Raw genomic sequence first — 16869 nt, 5'->3', positions numbered from 1 at the left:
CAGCTATTACAAAAAGAGAAAAGGAACTTTCAAGTCCATATTATTTGCAGTGCAAGCGTATTACATTTTAGGATTTTAGATACAGCAACATAGTTATGTAATTTTATTAGCAGGACTTCAGTATTATTCAAAACAGTTCTTTAGATGTGTAATTTATTTTCTGTGTAACTAAAAAGTCTTAACAAAAGTCACAGTGCAACAAAACAAAAATAATTCACTATTAAACAGCAATAGTAAAAACATTGCAACCATAAAACCTTGCAATTAGGTTAGAGTTAGAGCATAAAATTGTAATAGGAAGGGGTTTTAGAGTCTATATAGTGTAGAATGTACTAGAGTATTTCTGACAGATAATTACAATATGTGAAGTCCTGCAGTATTGATCTCTACTTATTAATACTTAGTCTGTTGCCTTCTTCATTTGCTGTAATTTCCAAACTCTGAAGTCTGCAGAGATTGCAGTTATAGAGCTAATCTGAATAGCCCCAAATCCGAATGATAGTGGGTTTGTCACTCATCAATTGGTTTCTAGAATTAACTCCACTTTATCTTTTTTTTTCTTAAAAATTAGATTTATGAAATTCAGAGTGATTTTGATAAAGAGAGAATAGAATCACACAAGAAGATACGGAAGCTGGAAGATCTTCTGAGGTAAAAAGAATATTTGATTATGAAATCCTTTCTTCAGATGGTTTTAAGAAAGATTATACAGGTAGTCCTTGACTTACAACCATTTGTTAAGTGATCATTCAACATTACAACAGCACTGAAAAAGTGACTTATGACCGTTTTTCACACTTATGATCATTGTAATACCTTTGTGATCACATGATCAAAATTCAGACACTTGGCTACTAGCATGTATTTATGACAGTTGCAGTGACCCAGGATTATGTGATCATCTTTTGCAATCTTTTGACAAGCAAAGTCAGTGGGAAAGTCAGATTCACTTAACATGTTACTGACTTAACAACTGCAATGATTCACTTAACAACTGAGGCAAGAAAGGTTGTAAAATGGGGCAAAATACACGTAACAATGTCTTTTTGGAAATTTTGGGCTCAATTGTGGTTGTATTTCAAGAACTATCTGTAGTCCTTGTATTTTACTGATATTCTAATTCCATTTACATCTAAAATTCATGGATTTGTTGTAGTTTTATATAGAATTTTCTGTTTGCTGACTAGATTTTGTCTGTAAATCTAAAATAAATTAATGCAAAGTTTGAACATCCTAATAATTACATGTGAAGTTTTTATAGATTAATAATACAAATATTCATGCAGATTATATTATTTTATACTTGCTACATGAGTGTGCTTAAGTAGCTAAGTCAAAAAAGTCTACAATGTCAGTTCAAAGAAAACAAATCTCCCAAGTTTAATAAATTAGGCATAGGAGTGGGTGGCTAGGCCTGAAGAAATCACTATAGATTTCATAGATGAGATATTTAAGATGAAGGGATTGTATTAAGAAAAAATGGAAAATTCTACAGCTCTATAAAATAAGTTGATAAATAAATAGTAGTAAAGTTGGAAGGGACCTTGGAGGTCATCTAGTCCAACCCCCTGCTCGGGCAGGAAACCCTAAACCATTTCGGACAAATGGCTGTCCAGTCTCTTCTTAAAAACTTCCAGTGTTGGAGCACTTACTGCTTCTGGAGGCAAGCTGTTCCACTGATTAATTGTTCTCACTGTCAGGAAGTTTCTCCTTAGTTCTAGGTTGCTTCTCTCCTTGATTAGTTTCCACCCGTTGCTTCTTGTCCTGCCTTCAGGTGCTTTGGAAAATAGCTTATTCCCTCTTCTTTATGGCAGCCCCTGAGATATTGGAATACTGCTATCATGTCCCCCCTTGTCCTTCTCTTCGTTAAACTAGACATACCCAATTCTCGCAACCGGTCCTTATATGTTTTAGCCTCCAGTCCCCTAATCATCTTTGTTGCTCTTCTCTGTACTCTTTCTAGAGTCTCAACATCTTTTTTACATCGTGGTGACCAAAACTGGATGCAGTATTTCAAGTGTGGCCTTACCAAGGCATTGAAGAGTGGTATTAATACTTCACGTGATCTTGATTCTATCCCTCTGTTAATGCAGCCTAGCACTGTGTTGGCCTTTTTTGGCAGCTGCAGCACACTGCTGGCTCATATTTAGGTGATTGTCTACTAGGACTCCAAGGTCCCTCTCACAGTTACTACTATTGAGCATGGTGCCACCTATGCTGTACTTGTGCATTTGGTTTTTCTTTCCTAAATGTAGAACCTTGCTTTTTTTCACCATTGAATTTCATTTTGTTAGTTAGTGCCCAGTGTTCAAGTCTGTCCAGATCCTTCTGTATCTGAAGCCTGTCTTCTGGAGTGTTGGCTATTCCTGCCAGCTTGGTGTCGTCTGCAAATTTGATGAGTTCCACATCTATCCCTTCATCCAAATCGTTGATGAAGATGTTGAAGAGTACTGGGCCCAGAACAGAGCCCTGGGGCACCCCACTACACACTTCCCTCCATATAGATGCAGTTCCATTGAGGACCACTCGCTGAGTACGGCCGGTCAGCCAGCTACGGATCCATCTGGTGGTGGTTCTGTCTACCCAACATTTTTCTATCTTGTCAAGTAGTAGGTTGTGATCTACTTTATCAAATGCCTTACTGAAGTCCAAGTAAATTATGTCCACAGCATTCCTCTGATCCACTAATTTTGTCACTTGGTCAAAGAATGCAATAAGATTTGTCTGGCATGATCTATTTTTGACAAACCCATGTTGGCTTTTAGTAATGACTTTGTTTGCCTCTAGGTGTTCGTTGATTCGTTGTTTGATTATCTGTTCCAGGATCTTCCCAGGTATTGAGGTCAGGCTGATAGGTCTGTAATTCCCTGGATCCATTTTTTTTCCTTTTTTGAGGATGGGAACTACATCAGCTCTTTTCCAGTCCTCTGGTAGTTTCCCTGTGTTCCAGGATCTTTGAAAAATATAGTTCAGTGGCTCCGATATCACATCTGCCAGTTCCTTGAGAACTCTGGGGTGTAATCCATCTGGTCCTGGCGATTTGAACCCATCTAGGCTGGACAGGTGCTCCCTAACGATTTTCTTGCCTATCTTAACTTGTGTTTCTGTTTTGTTTTTTATGGCACTATTTTTGATAGGTTGGTCTGTTTTTTCCCTTTGTGTAAAGACAGATGCAAAAAATGAGTTAAATAGTTCTCCTGAAGATCCTGAAAATGGTAGACCAGTATGACTTAATAGCTATTGATTGCATTGGTTCCCTCCACTCCATATGGCCTTTTCCAATAATAGGAAATGTGATTGCCTTTATTTTTTTATTTTTTAAGTGGGCAGACTGTTACAAAACACATAGTTTTCCTTTAAAATTAAAGAAAAAAAGTGCCCAGAAGATGATGGCTTGAATGTTTTGTTAACAATTTATACTTCAGAACGACCTCTGAAAAATCAAATATCTTCATGTATGCTTGCTAAATTTGTCACAAGAAAGAAAGGTGAAAGGATAGGATGGCACTAGCTCTATTAACAGGAGTCTATAGAAGAGAATATACAGGTAAGCCTCAACTTATGACCACAGTTGAGCCCCAAATTTATGTTGCTAAGTGAGATAGCTGTTAAGTTACTTTTGTCCCATTTTATGACCTCTCTTGCCACAGTTGTTAAGTAAAACACTACAGTAAAGTTAGTAACATAGCTGTTAAGTCAATCTATCTTCCCCATTGATTTTACTTGTCAGAAGGCCACAAAAGGTGATCACATGACCTCAGGACACTGCAACCATCATAAATATATGCCAGTTGCCAAGTGTGCGAACTTTGATCACATGATCATGTGGATGCTGCAGTGGTAGTAATTGTGAAAAACAGTCATAAGTCAATTTTTTCAGTGCTGCTGTAATTTCGAATGGTCACTAAACGAATGGTTGAGGATTACCTACAATAAGTCGAGGACTACCTATATGTAGCTCAGGGCTGAACTGCAGAATCTTTGTGATGTTATTTAGTTAGGTAATGAAACATCTGCAAGTAAACAACCAAACTCAAAGAGCAAAAAAGACTCCATAAAAATCTATGTAAAATAACTTTTCTGCTTTCAAAAAGGGAGATACTTGTAAGCCTCACAAGGGATGTTTTCCTCCTGGAACAAGTAGGTAGGATAAAGATCTAATTTTAACTCCCTGAAGGGGGAAGAGTTTTCTCAATGTTTAGATCAAGTTTGCTACCAAGTAGAGAAGTCAGATTGAGCCTCATTTCTTAGGCAGCATTTTAGTATCTTGCTCTTAAAATATTTTTATTAATTCATTTGGTCCTTTTATTCATATTATTTAGGTTTTACTTTTAATAGCTTACTATCTATACTTGTATCTGTGGTAAATGCTCCTGTTGATTCCTTAGAAATGTGTGAATCTTGAAAGCATTTTTACTATTCCCTCTAGATAACATGTATGCTTTCTTTTCTATGTCATGGCTCCCCAGGTTTCGTTCCTTTTATTCTTTTTATGAAGTCAGTGGTTTGATTTGATGATTAGTGACCATAATAAAAATTATGATTATTACCTTTAGTATCTTCCTCCAAAAGATTTAGCAAAGTGGTGTGAATGAGTTGGTTTATAAGCTTGCACAGTTATAAATTCAAATCCCTACCTATCAAATTTAATTCCACAGCAGAACTTTTGAATTTTCTTATGGTTTCTTTTTCGACTGCTGCCACTATAATTTTGCACTTCTATCTTTTATTCTCATGAATGACAGGATGGGCATACAAATCAGTGTGATAAATTGGAAGAGATGAGGATATAGAAGAGATTAGTACTTTGACAGTTCTCCTTGCCAGACCCATCAAAAAATTCATTTTGGGTAAATTGAAGATTTTTTTCCTCTTACAGTTTCCTTTGCCAATTAACTGTTGAACATTTTTCAGCTCTAAATAAGAGTTCAGGGTTTCAGCCTCAGGCTAGCTATACTGCTGGCTGAAAAGTTGGATGCAAACACAAGTTTTGAGGCCAATTAAGTTTTATTTCTTTGTTTTGGCGCAATATCTAGATGATTCTCAAAACTAATTCTCTAAAATTAAATAGGGATTAATGGAAAAGAATAAGGTACTATTGTACCTTTCTATAGTACAGTTCCATACTCAAGGAATAAGCTGAGACATTTTCTGTTAACAAATGTTTTTATATTTTATTGACATCCATTAATTTTGAATGGCTGAGCTAGGATGCTTCCAAAGGACATTTTGTTCCTGTTTTCAGGAATGTAGATAATTCTCGACTTACAATCACAATGAAGCCCAGAATTTTGGTCATTGTGTCTAAGTTGAGGCACCATGTGTTCTTACTCTATTTTACAGCTGTGTCTATAACAGTTGTAAAATGAGTCACCATGGTCATTAAACAAATCATGTGGTTGTTAAGTGAACATAGCCAATGGACATTTCATTGCAAATCACAGTCTCATGATGGGACCCTGGCGGTAAGCCAGTTGCCAAGCACCGAAAATGCAATCATATCTCTGTGGTGGGAAGTGCGGCAGTTATAACTTAAGAGCAGTTGTAACTGTCATAACTTCAAATGGTTGTTGGTTGGAAGTGGAGGACTACCTGTAGGAAAGTTTTATTTTTGTTTTATATTCCTTTCAGTATGTTTCTGTATTCTGCTAGTTCCTTATACTCTCCAAGTGCATGATTTTACCTTAGGTTTGACTTTGATTTTCATACCGCCATTAGAGTTTGGTAGCATTAAACAGTCCAGGGGATCAAAAAGCAACAATAGTAGCTTCTGCATAGTAGAAGGACACAAAAGCTGTAATTTATAAAAGATACAACATTCTTATAAGTATTTAGAAGGACATGGACCCGAAGGCCTTGCTCTGTAATAGCTCCCAGAACAACCTGGTCCTAGAGGTATGTCTGGTTCCTCTCCATATTAGCCCTTCAGGAGGCATTTAAGTCTCTCTTTAAACAGGCATTGGGTATTGATATTTTGGGGTTGTTTGAATCAGGTAGATGCAATACATACTGGGTTTTGTTGTTAATTTTATCCTTTGAAATCTCCAATTCATTTAAACTGCTTCAAATGTTAATAAATAATAGATAAGAGCTTTCCCGCCTCTTCTCTGCACTTTAAAACAGATTTGAAATCCATTAAGTCTTTTCTTCAGCTACGTATATCTTCATTTAGATTAATATTTTTGCATTCATTCTATTAATAGGCACAAATAAAATGACACAAATACTTGGATGCATAATTTTTTGCTGTCCACTAGTAAAGAATCCTCTCCCTATAAAGTTCCATTTGGGATATTTTGTATTTAATGAGAAAAGAGGGAAGTAATTTTTGGTTTGGTTTGGTTTTTGATTTCTCCCTGGATTTTGAGGGCATTAGAAGCCTTTATACCAGATTTTACTTGCTCAGATCAGAATCTTTCTGGGAACAAATAAACCATTTTCATTTGTGACAGGCAGATTTTATGCATTTTTTTTTCAATATTATCTATAGAACTATCCACACAGACATTTTGAGAGATGCAAAATGTGGGAAAAGCTACTAGATGTATCCATTTAACTTTTCTGTTCTTACATCAACTTTTCTTCTACCTGCCTCAAATGATCTTCTAAGCATGATAGGTTCAGACTGTTCAAAATTGGCGGGGATGGCTGATTACTGTATGACAATTCAATGGAAGTCAGTATTTTTTCTATGAATGGATATATTTCACTCCAGTCTGTAGAACTTCCCATTCTCCCAACAGATGAAGAAGTGCATGCTGTAGCAACTGATGGAAGGTTTGCCGTAATACATTGCTCTTTTTAGTTGAACTCTTAATGATATTCCTTCTCAAAAAGGCATTTTCCTTGATGACTGAATTCATTGAAAACCTGAAGACAGATTCTTGTACAGTTGCAACTCAAAAAATATTGCCATGAAATAGGTTTGGAATAGCTTACATTCACAAATAAAATTTGTGTGAGTATCTCAGGTAATCTGTAGGCATTATGTTACAATGAAAGAACAAGTGAGTTTGTAATGAAAACTAGTGATACGCTATTCCATCATAGATACAATGCAATGTTTTTTCCAAGACCCTTGAGGCCATATTATCAAGAACTACTTGCATATAACTTTATGCTCTTCCATTTTTCTGTAATGTTTCTATCAATTCTCTAAATAAAGCTGTTCCACGAATATGATTAGCACACATGTAATATAATATACATGTGTGTAAACTATACACACATGTGTAAAGTTTAGAATATTTATAAGTACATATGGAATAAGATTTGAGGACATTAATACACTCTTTCTTCACTATTACGAAAGCATTTTCAGAACTATGTAGAATTTTATTTTAATTATAGTTCTTGGATTTACTAAGTAAAATAATAATTAAAATAAAGGACTTGGTCAATTTCCCTAAAGAAAAAAAAGGCTCATACGATATGAAATTGATTAGATGAAAATGTGCATAGCATTTAATCTGATTGATTTTATAATTCCATTTCATTTCTTATGCTAGGAACAAATGAACAATAGGTTAACATTGTCTTGCAAAATATATAGTTAAGTTACTATATATTGAGAGTTACAACATAAGAGCTGATATCACATTACTTACTGGAAAAAGTACAATCGTTCATATGATCAGACAAATTGTCCTCTACCTGTAAGAAGCAGGGATGATGTGATTCTGACTGGGAGAAGCAGCTATAAATTTGGTTTTCCACAATCAGCTATTAATTGCAAGTATTCAGATTAGCAAGGATTGTAAAGCCATATTTTCTGACTAAGCCAGGGATTTCAATCATCTCCCTATAAGTTAAGATTTAAGGAAAGTATTAGCTGAAGCATCAGGCATGTATTTTTTTTCAGTATCACTTTACTCATTGGTGTAGTTTTTACAGATACTTTCTGTTTTAGTTGATTAATGATTGCTGGCACTTTGATATAGATCTTAGGTTCCTCTAATTTGTTTAACTATCTTACTCCTTAAATATTCATTTTGCTATAGTTATTGAAATAAAAACAGATCCATTATAGCAGTGGTTCTCAACCTGTGGGTCGGGACCCCATTTGGGGTCGAACGACCATTTCACGGGGGTCACCAAACAACGCAGTCCGCCATTTTCTTTTCTCCTTTTCCTTAGCTGTGCTACTCCCTTTTATTCTATTGGCTTTTGAAAGCCAATAGAATACACTCTCTTGAATAGAGTCTAATTCTATTGGCTTTCAAAAGCCAATAGGAATTGTCCAGGCTGTCTCTGCCCTGCTGAGCCCGCCAAAAGTCCCATTCTGCAAACGGTGCTGCACCAGTTGAGTAGTCCTCGACTTACGACCGGTTGAGTAGTCCTCGACTTACGACCGGTTGGGGGTTGCGGCATTAAAAAGGTTGAGAACCACTGCATTATAGTTATTGAAATAAAAATGGTACTCTGGTGCTGGATTTATATTAGCATCTCATACTCCAAAACTTGGGATAGAGCATCATGGTTAAACAGGAAACCTGGATTCAATTTTTATTTATTTATTTATTTGTATTCTGCCATTATCATTTTTACAAATAAGACATTGAACATATCCAACACACTACTGCAGGAGGTGCTTTTCACCTGGGACAGCAGGCAAACAATCCCTCTCCTAACTTGCCATTATAGCCAAACTTCCCTGGAACAGGCCAAGCTGAAGACACATCAGACACAAACCCAGAGCTTCCTGTGCATGAAAGAGTGGCTGCCTCCAAACAAGGTTTAATTAATAATTTTTATATTAATTATAATTAAAATTTAAGGAAATTCAGAAGAAAAAATCATGAAAAAGAAAGTCTATCTAAACACTTTTTGTATAATTTTTTTTTCTTTTTTTTTTTTAATAATTCATTTAATATCAAATTCCAGAACTAAGTATTTGAGACTTTCAGTTGAGAGCCATGATAAATGTTGCTTTGTTTGGTAACACGGTGTTATGAAGCAGTTGGCAGCTGGATACAACATCCAAGCCACCTATCTCTTCCTGGAATAAGGGGAAATCTTAGGATAACCCACATGACTCCACACAGCTGCTACTCAGGAGTAAACCACAGTAATTATCATTATGTGGTGCTTATGGATCCAGTAGCTGGGAGTTGGGAGAGAAACCATTTTTGCTGAACACAGCCTTTTTAAAGAACATTGAGTTCGACCAAAACATAATCAACTTGGATTTGCATTTTTTTCTGTTCTCTGGAAGGATTAAATTCCTTTGGAATAGCAAGCAATATTACATTTGCTAGGTGAGTCTCCTCTTTAGAAAAAGAATTTTAAATACAAAAAGCATTTGAAAAATGTTATTAAACAAGATAATAGGGCTTTAAAGGTTGGAAACTAGAGGGTGCTAGAGGATAACAACAATGCAAGGAAATATTGTAATAATGAACGTTGATGGAAAATTATGAAAAGTTTTTGAAAATTTATGACAAATGAGCTTTGAAATTATTGGAAATGATGGTAGATGAACTGTTAAGGATGCAGTGGAAGAAGAACAAGATACTCTGGATAAGTTTGAAATTAATCTGAAAGTGGATATAAATGTGGCAAGTAATGAGAGAGATGCAGAAAAGGATCTACTGGACTTTCAAATGAAACAGGATGATGCTTCAGTGCCTAAAAGACATATGCAACCATCAAACCAGAAAGGAGATGTAGATATTTTTGTTTTACTTGATGTACAAATAAGATCTGTCAGAGTTTTGAAGGGTTTTTTGAGAAGTGACAAAAAAAAAGATTGAATTCCTCTTACTGGTTGTACAAAAGAGACTTGCTAAAGTTCTGAAATATTTTGATGAGGAGCATAAAACAAAGATGATAAGAAACCAAGCTACAGGAGTCTATTTGACTGGGTTAAGAGTTCAGATCTTTTAAATGTATAGGGAATACAAAGCTGGCTTATTTGATCAAAGTTAAAGGGACAATATAGTTATATCTGACAGCCCTTACTGAACTTTTGCTGATAAGGAATGAATGAAAAGATTTGGAATTTTAATTTTAGTTAACAGATGAAACAGAGTGAAGAGCAATGCCACAAATGACTCTGTAATATAGGCATTGGATAAGCAATATTCCCTCATATTTAAATGGGGCAAGGTAAAGGGGAAAGAAAGATCGTCTAAACCAATAGTTGGATATGGTCATCCCACTTTAGGCCTTCACTTTCATGAAACCTCTCTCTAGTCTTTGGGAGGCATTAGAAACATATTTTGGGACTTGAAGGACCGATCTTAGAAATTTGGATTGAACAAGTTTGAAGATTGCAAAATTGGAGAAGGGCACAGCTGGGCATCATAAAGAAATTGTGCTATAGGCTTGACTTCTATTAATTCAAATGCTGCTGATATATTTATTTTATTTTATTTTTTTAAAAATCTGTAAATTGATTTCTAACTGGTTTTACTTGCAGTACTAAGTTAATGCTCTCAGGGTTCTTTTAAGGCCAGTATGTGTTCTTAAAAACATTGCTACATTGTCTGCATAGAGTAGAAGAGAGATGGGTCTTCTGTGAAGTTTTGGAGAGTGAAAGTTTGTGTAGAGGAGATGGCCCACCACTGAGTTCATATGGAAATTGAATAAGAATGGGACCAATGTGCAGCCTTGCTTGACACCCTTTTCAGTTCTAATGGCACTTGTAAGATGATCCTGGGGGTTACATATTACTTTGAGTGAGATCTCAATATGAAACAAACTTGTTAGATGAACTAATTGTTGGTTAATTGAGGATGCTTCCACTTTTCCAATATTTATCTATTAGATGTTAAAATATTATTGTAGAAATTGGTCTCTTTTCTTGCTCCTGACAAAGTGCACAAATATATCTCTTGGTACATTTCTAAGCTTTGCATGTCATGTATTAATATACTTTGTCCAGTTCTGCATCCATCTGTTCTTCATCCCACCAAAAATATTAAAAATTCATATTAAAGAAACCTCCTCTTTAATATCTTCACCAGCTTTCTCTGAAACAGTTCTCAGTCTTAAAATACTTTCTCTCTTATAGTGCCACATTATCTAAATCTCTTTCTGTCTCTTAATTTATTATTTCTGTTTTATTTTCCAACATTTCCATTTTGTCTTTAATTTGTTTAACCTTTCCACTCATTTGTTTCATAGATTCTTCAACATTTTTATTCATCTTTTCTTTCATATTTGCAAATCTTTTCTCTGTTCTCCTTTCAAATGAAACTAGATCTCTAACACTTATGCTGTAACATTCTTCCCCAGTGCTTCAAAACAATCTTTGTAAAATCTCTGACATAAACCCTTTTCCTGTTATTTGCTCTGTTTGTTCTCTCTAGCCTTCTTTTGCTGCTTTTCTGGTAGTAGCTATTTCTATTCTTTAATATGTAATCTAGAAAGTAAAAGTTAAAGAATTCCTCCTGATTTTTTCTGTTATCTTTACCTCTTTCATCCCATTTGATACTCATGTAGTCACATAAGCTTTTGCAACTTTCCCTTATCTTTGTTTAACAAAACCAACTGTCCTTTTTAGCAAGTTCAAACAGTTCCCACAGAAGTATGTATTATTTATTTCATTAATTTAAAACTATTTTAAAGTAAACAATATTTCAACTTCATCTGCTCCCTTAAGTCTTTTTAAACTTTCTTAATTCAGACTCTTGGAAGGCTTTTTCCTTTTAATTGGTTTTAAATCCTTGCAATTATTTCTTTTCTTTTTACTTTAAACCTGTTAAAAGGATCACTCACTAGGTGGCTTAGTAGCTGTGTTGCTTGGAAGATCTCTATCACTTTTAAAATTATTGTGATCCAAATGTGCACTAGAAAGTGGAGTGGGTGAATCCAGTGTCCTTAAGCAGTCTTCACATGACGCTGTGAGCCTGGTATTTCTTCTTTGGCTCCTTGTTTTCTACTCATGAGTTGCTTGGAGAATCCCTCCAGATCTTGCAGGTTTCCTTGCAAGGAACTGTCTTTTAGAGCTGAAGGGTGCAATCTCCTACCTTCTTCTTGCCCGAAGAAGCTTCATTGGCCCAGATTTACCACTCATTCTTCAGTCTCCACCTCAGTATCATCTCTGCTGTTCAGAAACATTTTGGCCTGCTATTTTCTGAATCCCAAAATAATTCTAAAACTAACAATGATAGAATCACCAATCACCAAAAGTGTGGGCTTGTAATTTGCGAGGAGTCCTGCACAAGCTCATTGCAGAAGCTTAACTGCAGCCAGCAAAAGTTGCCTGGTGGTGCTATGGCATAGGCTGAGCCAGGAGCACTATGTAGCAGGAGTTCTCTCTCGGTCTGAGCTACAGCAAGTGCCAAGGGACCGTGCTGTTGCAATTAAGCTGAGGCAGCAATCTTGTGCCTTTTCCCCAGACAGAAGGCCCTGCATTGGTAGCTGATGTGCTTCAGACCTTAGACTCTCCAGTGCATGGAGGAGCACCTCTCTCCAAAACAAGTTGCATTAATTCCTTTCCTCCTTTCAAAAGATTGTTAAATTCATTTCTCTTCATCCTCCAAGGAAGTTTAATTTCCTTTCTCCCTTAAAAAAAAAAACACTTAAAAAATCAATGGAAGGTTCTGAATGGCCATGTCAAAACCTGGATCTAAATCCCATCAGTGATTTGAAACAGGCTGTGCATGGAAGAAACTCCTCAAACATCACACAACTGAAAAAATATCCTCCCATTAATGTCAGAGACTAATAGATATAAGAAACGCCTACTTAAAGTTGTTTCTGCTAAAGGGGGCAGTACCATATACTAGAGTTCAGGGTGCACTTATTTTTTCCATGGAAGGAAATGGCATACTGGTTCATTTTTCATTGAATAAATGTTTCCATAGACGATTTTCATAGTGTTCTTTAGCTTTATATACTGGTTGGATGAAGACAAAATATTAATATATCCACATATGTTAAAAAGGGGGGTGAAACTAAATTGGGTATATAAGCTATACACTAGCCACAGACTTTTGGAGAGATTGTGGATAGGAATTGCTCTTAGGAGTTTTTTTTAAAAATCACAATATACTAAAATATTATCTTAATTAAATATTTTAGGATGATTGTATAATGTTGTTTAAGGAAAGGTGAAATTCCACATGACTCAAAACTGCAGTACTTCTACAACTTTTCTCTTTAACTGGAGATTTTTTTTAAGAACTCAGTCCTTTGTTTAGGTGATTTCAGATCAGTGGGAGAGTAAAAATAACATTGTTTTCTCCTTCAAAATACTAGTAATGAAAGGCAAGATAAGCAAGGACAGAAGATTAAAAAGTGAATGTTATAAGTGAATACTATTTGAAGCGAATCTGACAAAAGCCCTTTCTTTTATGCAAAGGCGTGCTTTTTTAATTAGATATTTTAACAATGAAAATCTTTTCTGCCTTCTAGGGAGAGGGAGGAGCACCTGACTCAGGTGATGGAGGCACAGAGACTACAAGCCCAGCAGGCTGATGCTGCCTTGGAGGAGTTTAAGCGGCAGGTGGAGCTGAACTCAGAAAAAGTGTACGCAGAAATGAAAGAACAGGTGAGAAGGTCACAGGGCCAGCCTTTCTGGAACTCTCTGTCTCAGTGGGAGAGCATATTCTTGTTTTATATGGCTAGAAACATATTTCACTTGATTCTGGAACATCAAACTCTTTCACTATGTAGTAACTTTGCCTGGGAATCAGAAGAAAAGATGTCAGCAGCTGATTAATCTTTTAAAACAGGATTTTCCAAAACCCTCCATGGTTTTATTACTGAATAGGATTTTTCCAAATAAATAAGTTATTAACCTGCATCCTGTTTGGGGCTTGGGTTTTATAGCTCATTGTTTCACCTCATTCATTTTCTAAAACCCAGCTCAGTCCTACCTTCCAGCTATCTTTCTGAAAAATATTACCGTATATGCCGGCGTATTAGGCGACCCGGTGTATAAGACGACCCCCGTCTTTGGCGCCGAGTCGCATTCCTAGAACGTCGTCTTATATGCTGGAAACTACCAGTATTTCCGGCGTATAAGACGATCTGGCGTATAAGATGACCCCCGTCTTTGGCGCCGATTTTAATGCTTGCGGAAGTCGCCTTATACGCCGGCATATACGGTACCTTAATTTCTAAAGTCAGTGTTGCAATGATATATGGTATAATAATGGAATAATGTCAAACATGTTCCCTCTTTTTTTTAATTAATAAAGCCCTTTGTATTTCATTGTAATCTTGCAGGGATCATCCTTGTTGGCACAACTCCCTGAGGGTAAATAGAAGAGTCAAAGCAAAATGAATAAATGTTTCTTAAAATGCCATATATTTTCATCAAATGAGATATTTTAATAATGATAAAAGTGGACATGGTCAAAAGTATTGGTACTCCTCCAACGTTTCCCCAAAGAATCCCAATTGGTTATCATTTTCATTTGTTTTATGATTTATAAGAGAGCCAGTTTGGAGCAATGGTTAACGCATTACACTAGAAGCCATTAGATATATCATGACTTCTAGGTTTGCCTTAGGGACAAAGCCAATGGGGTGACTTTGAGCCAGTCATTTCTCTCAGCCTTAGGTAAAAGGCAATCGCAAATCACTTACAAAATCTTGCCGAGAAAACTGCAAAATTGCCTAGGCAGCCACCAGGATTCAAGATTGACTTGAAAGCACCCAAAAAGGAAAAGAAATGCAAAAATATATTAAGTCATTCATCAAAAGCAAAGTGTCCACTCTACGGACTATGGAATAAAGAATGGTGGATGTCATTTATTTGTGTCAGGTTCAATTTATTTCACAGCACATTGAGATTTTGGGGATGGGGATAAGTGGTAGGGTACCAGTAGTTTTAATCACATCTGTATTTAAAGTCCCAATTTGCCATTACTTCCCAGGAGTTAGTGGTAATTGTTATAGACCAGGGGTATCAAACTGCCAGCCATAGGCCGGATGTGTCACGCCAAAACCATGCCCCACCCCATCGCTAGCAATGGGAAAAAAGTTGCGATACGTCATTACACATCACGTGAGGTTGCGAGTTTGACATGTGCTATAGACAGCCTTGCCTATATGCAGCATGAAAAAAGTGTTGTGTTTGAGATTGAGTTGCATGATTGTGGTTCACCTTTCTGTACACATATCCCTCTTCAGATTCTTAATACACGGAAGGAGCAGTTATGTTTTCATGACATAAAAAATAAATATCAATTGTGTTTAGCTGATAAAATAGAATTATGAGAATTGTCACATTTCTATAGGATGCTTTGACCTGTATTTGTAATTTGATAAGTACCAATATTTGGGATTTATTGCATTCTATTTCTAAAGCTTGATATGAATTCAAGTTTTTGTCCTTGATTTGTTTGCTTACATAACAAATGAACAAATGAACTTACATGAACACATTTTTGATAACCAAAACCAGCACTTAGCATATTGGTGGCAGCATTGAAGATTGCCAACTATGTATACTAAACCATACTTGAGGATGTATTGAGATTTTTGTGAAAACTTCACCATTTTTAAAAAGGTATAATGTGTAGTATTATACTACACCCTATATTATAGCGTATACGTGTTCCACACTTCAGAATTGCAGCACACTGGCACCAGTTTTTAGGAATCACGGCCAAAGGGGAGTCCAGACAGGCATTTAGATTTCTGAAATGGGCTTCCTTCTTTCCATCTAACAGAAAAGATTAACATAGTGGTACATTGACTCAAAAGGAACAGTTCTTTGAAGTTTTTTTTATGATTGCTATTAAGCTTGGCACACCTATGGTAGATTTATTTGTGATGAAAGAAGACAGCCAATTGTCTCTCTTACAATTAAGATACCCATGTGTAGAAACTCTGGGAACATGACTGCTTTGCTATTCAACCTAGAGAAATGGTGGTCGCAATGAGTTATGATGGGATAAGAGAGAACAACCTGATTGCTATTCCTTTGTGTGTGGTGTAGGGCTTGATTTTCCCAGCCTCACCCCCATTGAACATTTGCATGAAGACTCAAGGAGATGTAAGTTGAAAGTCTGAAGTTTAATATTAATACCGTGATGATATTCAGTGTTACCTCACTAATCCAGACTGGTGATGTAATTGAGATCCTATCTCAGTGCTGGAGGCTGTGAGAACAGACATAAACTGAATTGTAGCATGATGCTGTTATTATTTGTCTGTGCAGGTTCTCTGTCTTCTCCAGTAGTTTCTTTGGATTGCATAGTAGCAAGTACATAACTTGTTTTTTTTTTTTTTTCTGGAGTCATGACTCCTGTTGGAACAGTGATTCTCAACCTTTCTAATGCCGTGACCCCATAATACAGTTCCCCATGTTGTGGTGACCCCCAAGTGGGTGTGGCTACCAATAAGAGGGAGTAGGACAGCTAGGGAAAAGGGAAAAAAATGGCGGACAGCATGGTTTGGTGACCCCCATGAAATGGTCATTTGACCCCAAATGGGGTCCCGACCCACAGGTTGAGAACCACTGTGCTAGAAGAAAACGGAAGCTGTTGTTAAGGGAGACTTTCCCCCTGTTTTGATAGTATACAACATGTGACCCTGTTGGGGTGGGAAAATCTTCATATGATAACATCTGCCCTTGTCACAATCATTTTAGACTCCTGCAGTCTGCTGTACATGAGGCTGTCTTTAAAGATCACTTGGGAGCTGTGGTTGGTTCAAAGTGCAAGGGCCTTGTGGCTTACTGCATTTGCAGTGGAGCACATTACACCTCTACATTGAGCCTTGTACTAGTTACTAACAGGCTTTGGGATACAATTTAAAATGGTGCTAACTTGTAAGGCTATACAGAATCTTGGTGCCTAGTTACTTGTAGGACCACTTTTCCCATTGGAATTAGTCTGGCCAGTTTGACCAACATAAAATTACTAGCCTGGTCTCATCTTAGACAAATGAAGGAGTCAAGGCTTAGGA

General features: G+C 36.4%; 1 protein-coding gene across 10 annotated transcripts in view; it reads left to right on the top strand.

Moving 5' to 3' along the window:
- The window catches only part of CEP112 (centrosomal protein 112), a 312867-nt gene that overhangs the window by 98827 nt on the left and 197171 nt on the right, over nucleotides 1-16869 (top strand). For all 10 annotated transcript variants that reach the window (XR_005554525.1, XR_005554526.1, XR_005554524.1 and 7 more), the window contains 2 exons: nucleotides 572-651; nucleotides 13363-13498. Coding sequence is in view for 6 of the 10 variants with exons in the window: in XM_039325516.1 (XP_039181450.1) it covers nucleotides 572-651; nucleotides 13363-13498 (216 nt within the window). In the remaining 4 variants the exon portion in view is untranslated. The remainder of the gene's footprint in view (nucleotides 1-571; nucleotides 652-13362; nucleotides 13499-16869) is intronic.

Source organism: Crotalus tigris, unplaced genomic scaffold, assembly GCF_016545835.1.
Source record: "Crotalus tigris isolate CLP2741 ecotype Arizona unplaced genomic scaffold, ASM1654583v1 scf7180000024337.5909745, whole genome shotgun sequence".
In the NCBI taxonomy this organism is placed as follows: domain Eukaryota; kingdom Metazoa; phylum Chordata; class Lepidosauria; order Squamata; family Viperidae; genus Crotalus; species Crotalus tigris.
The sequence above is the reverse complement of the archived record's forward strand: the minus strand, read 5'-3'. Positions and strand labels throughout refer to the sequence as shown.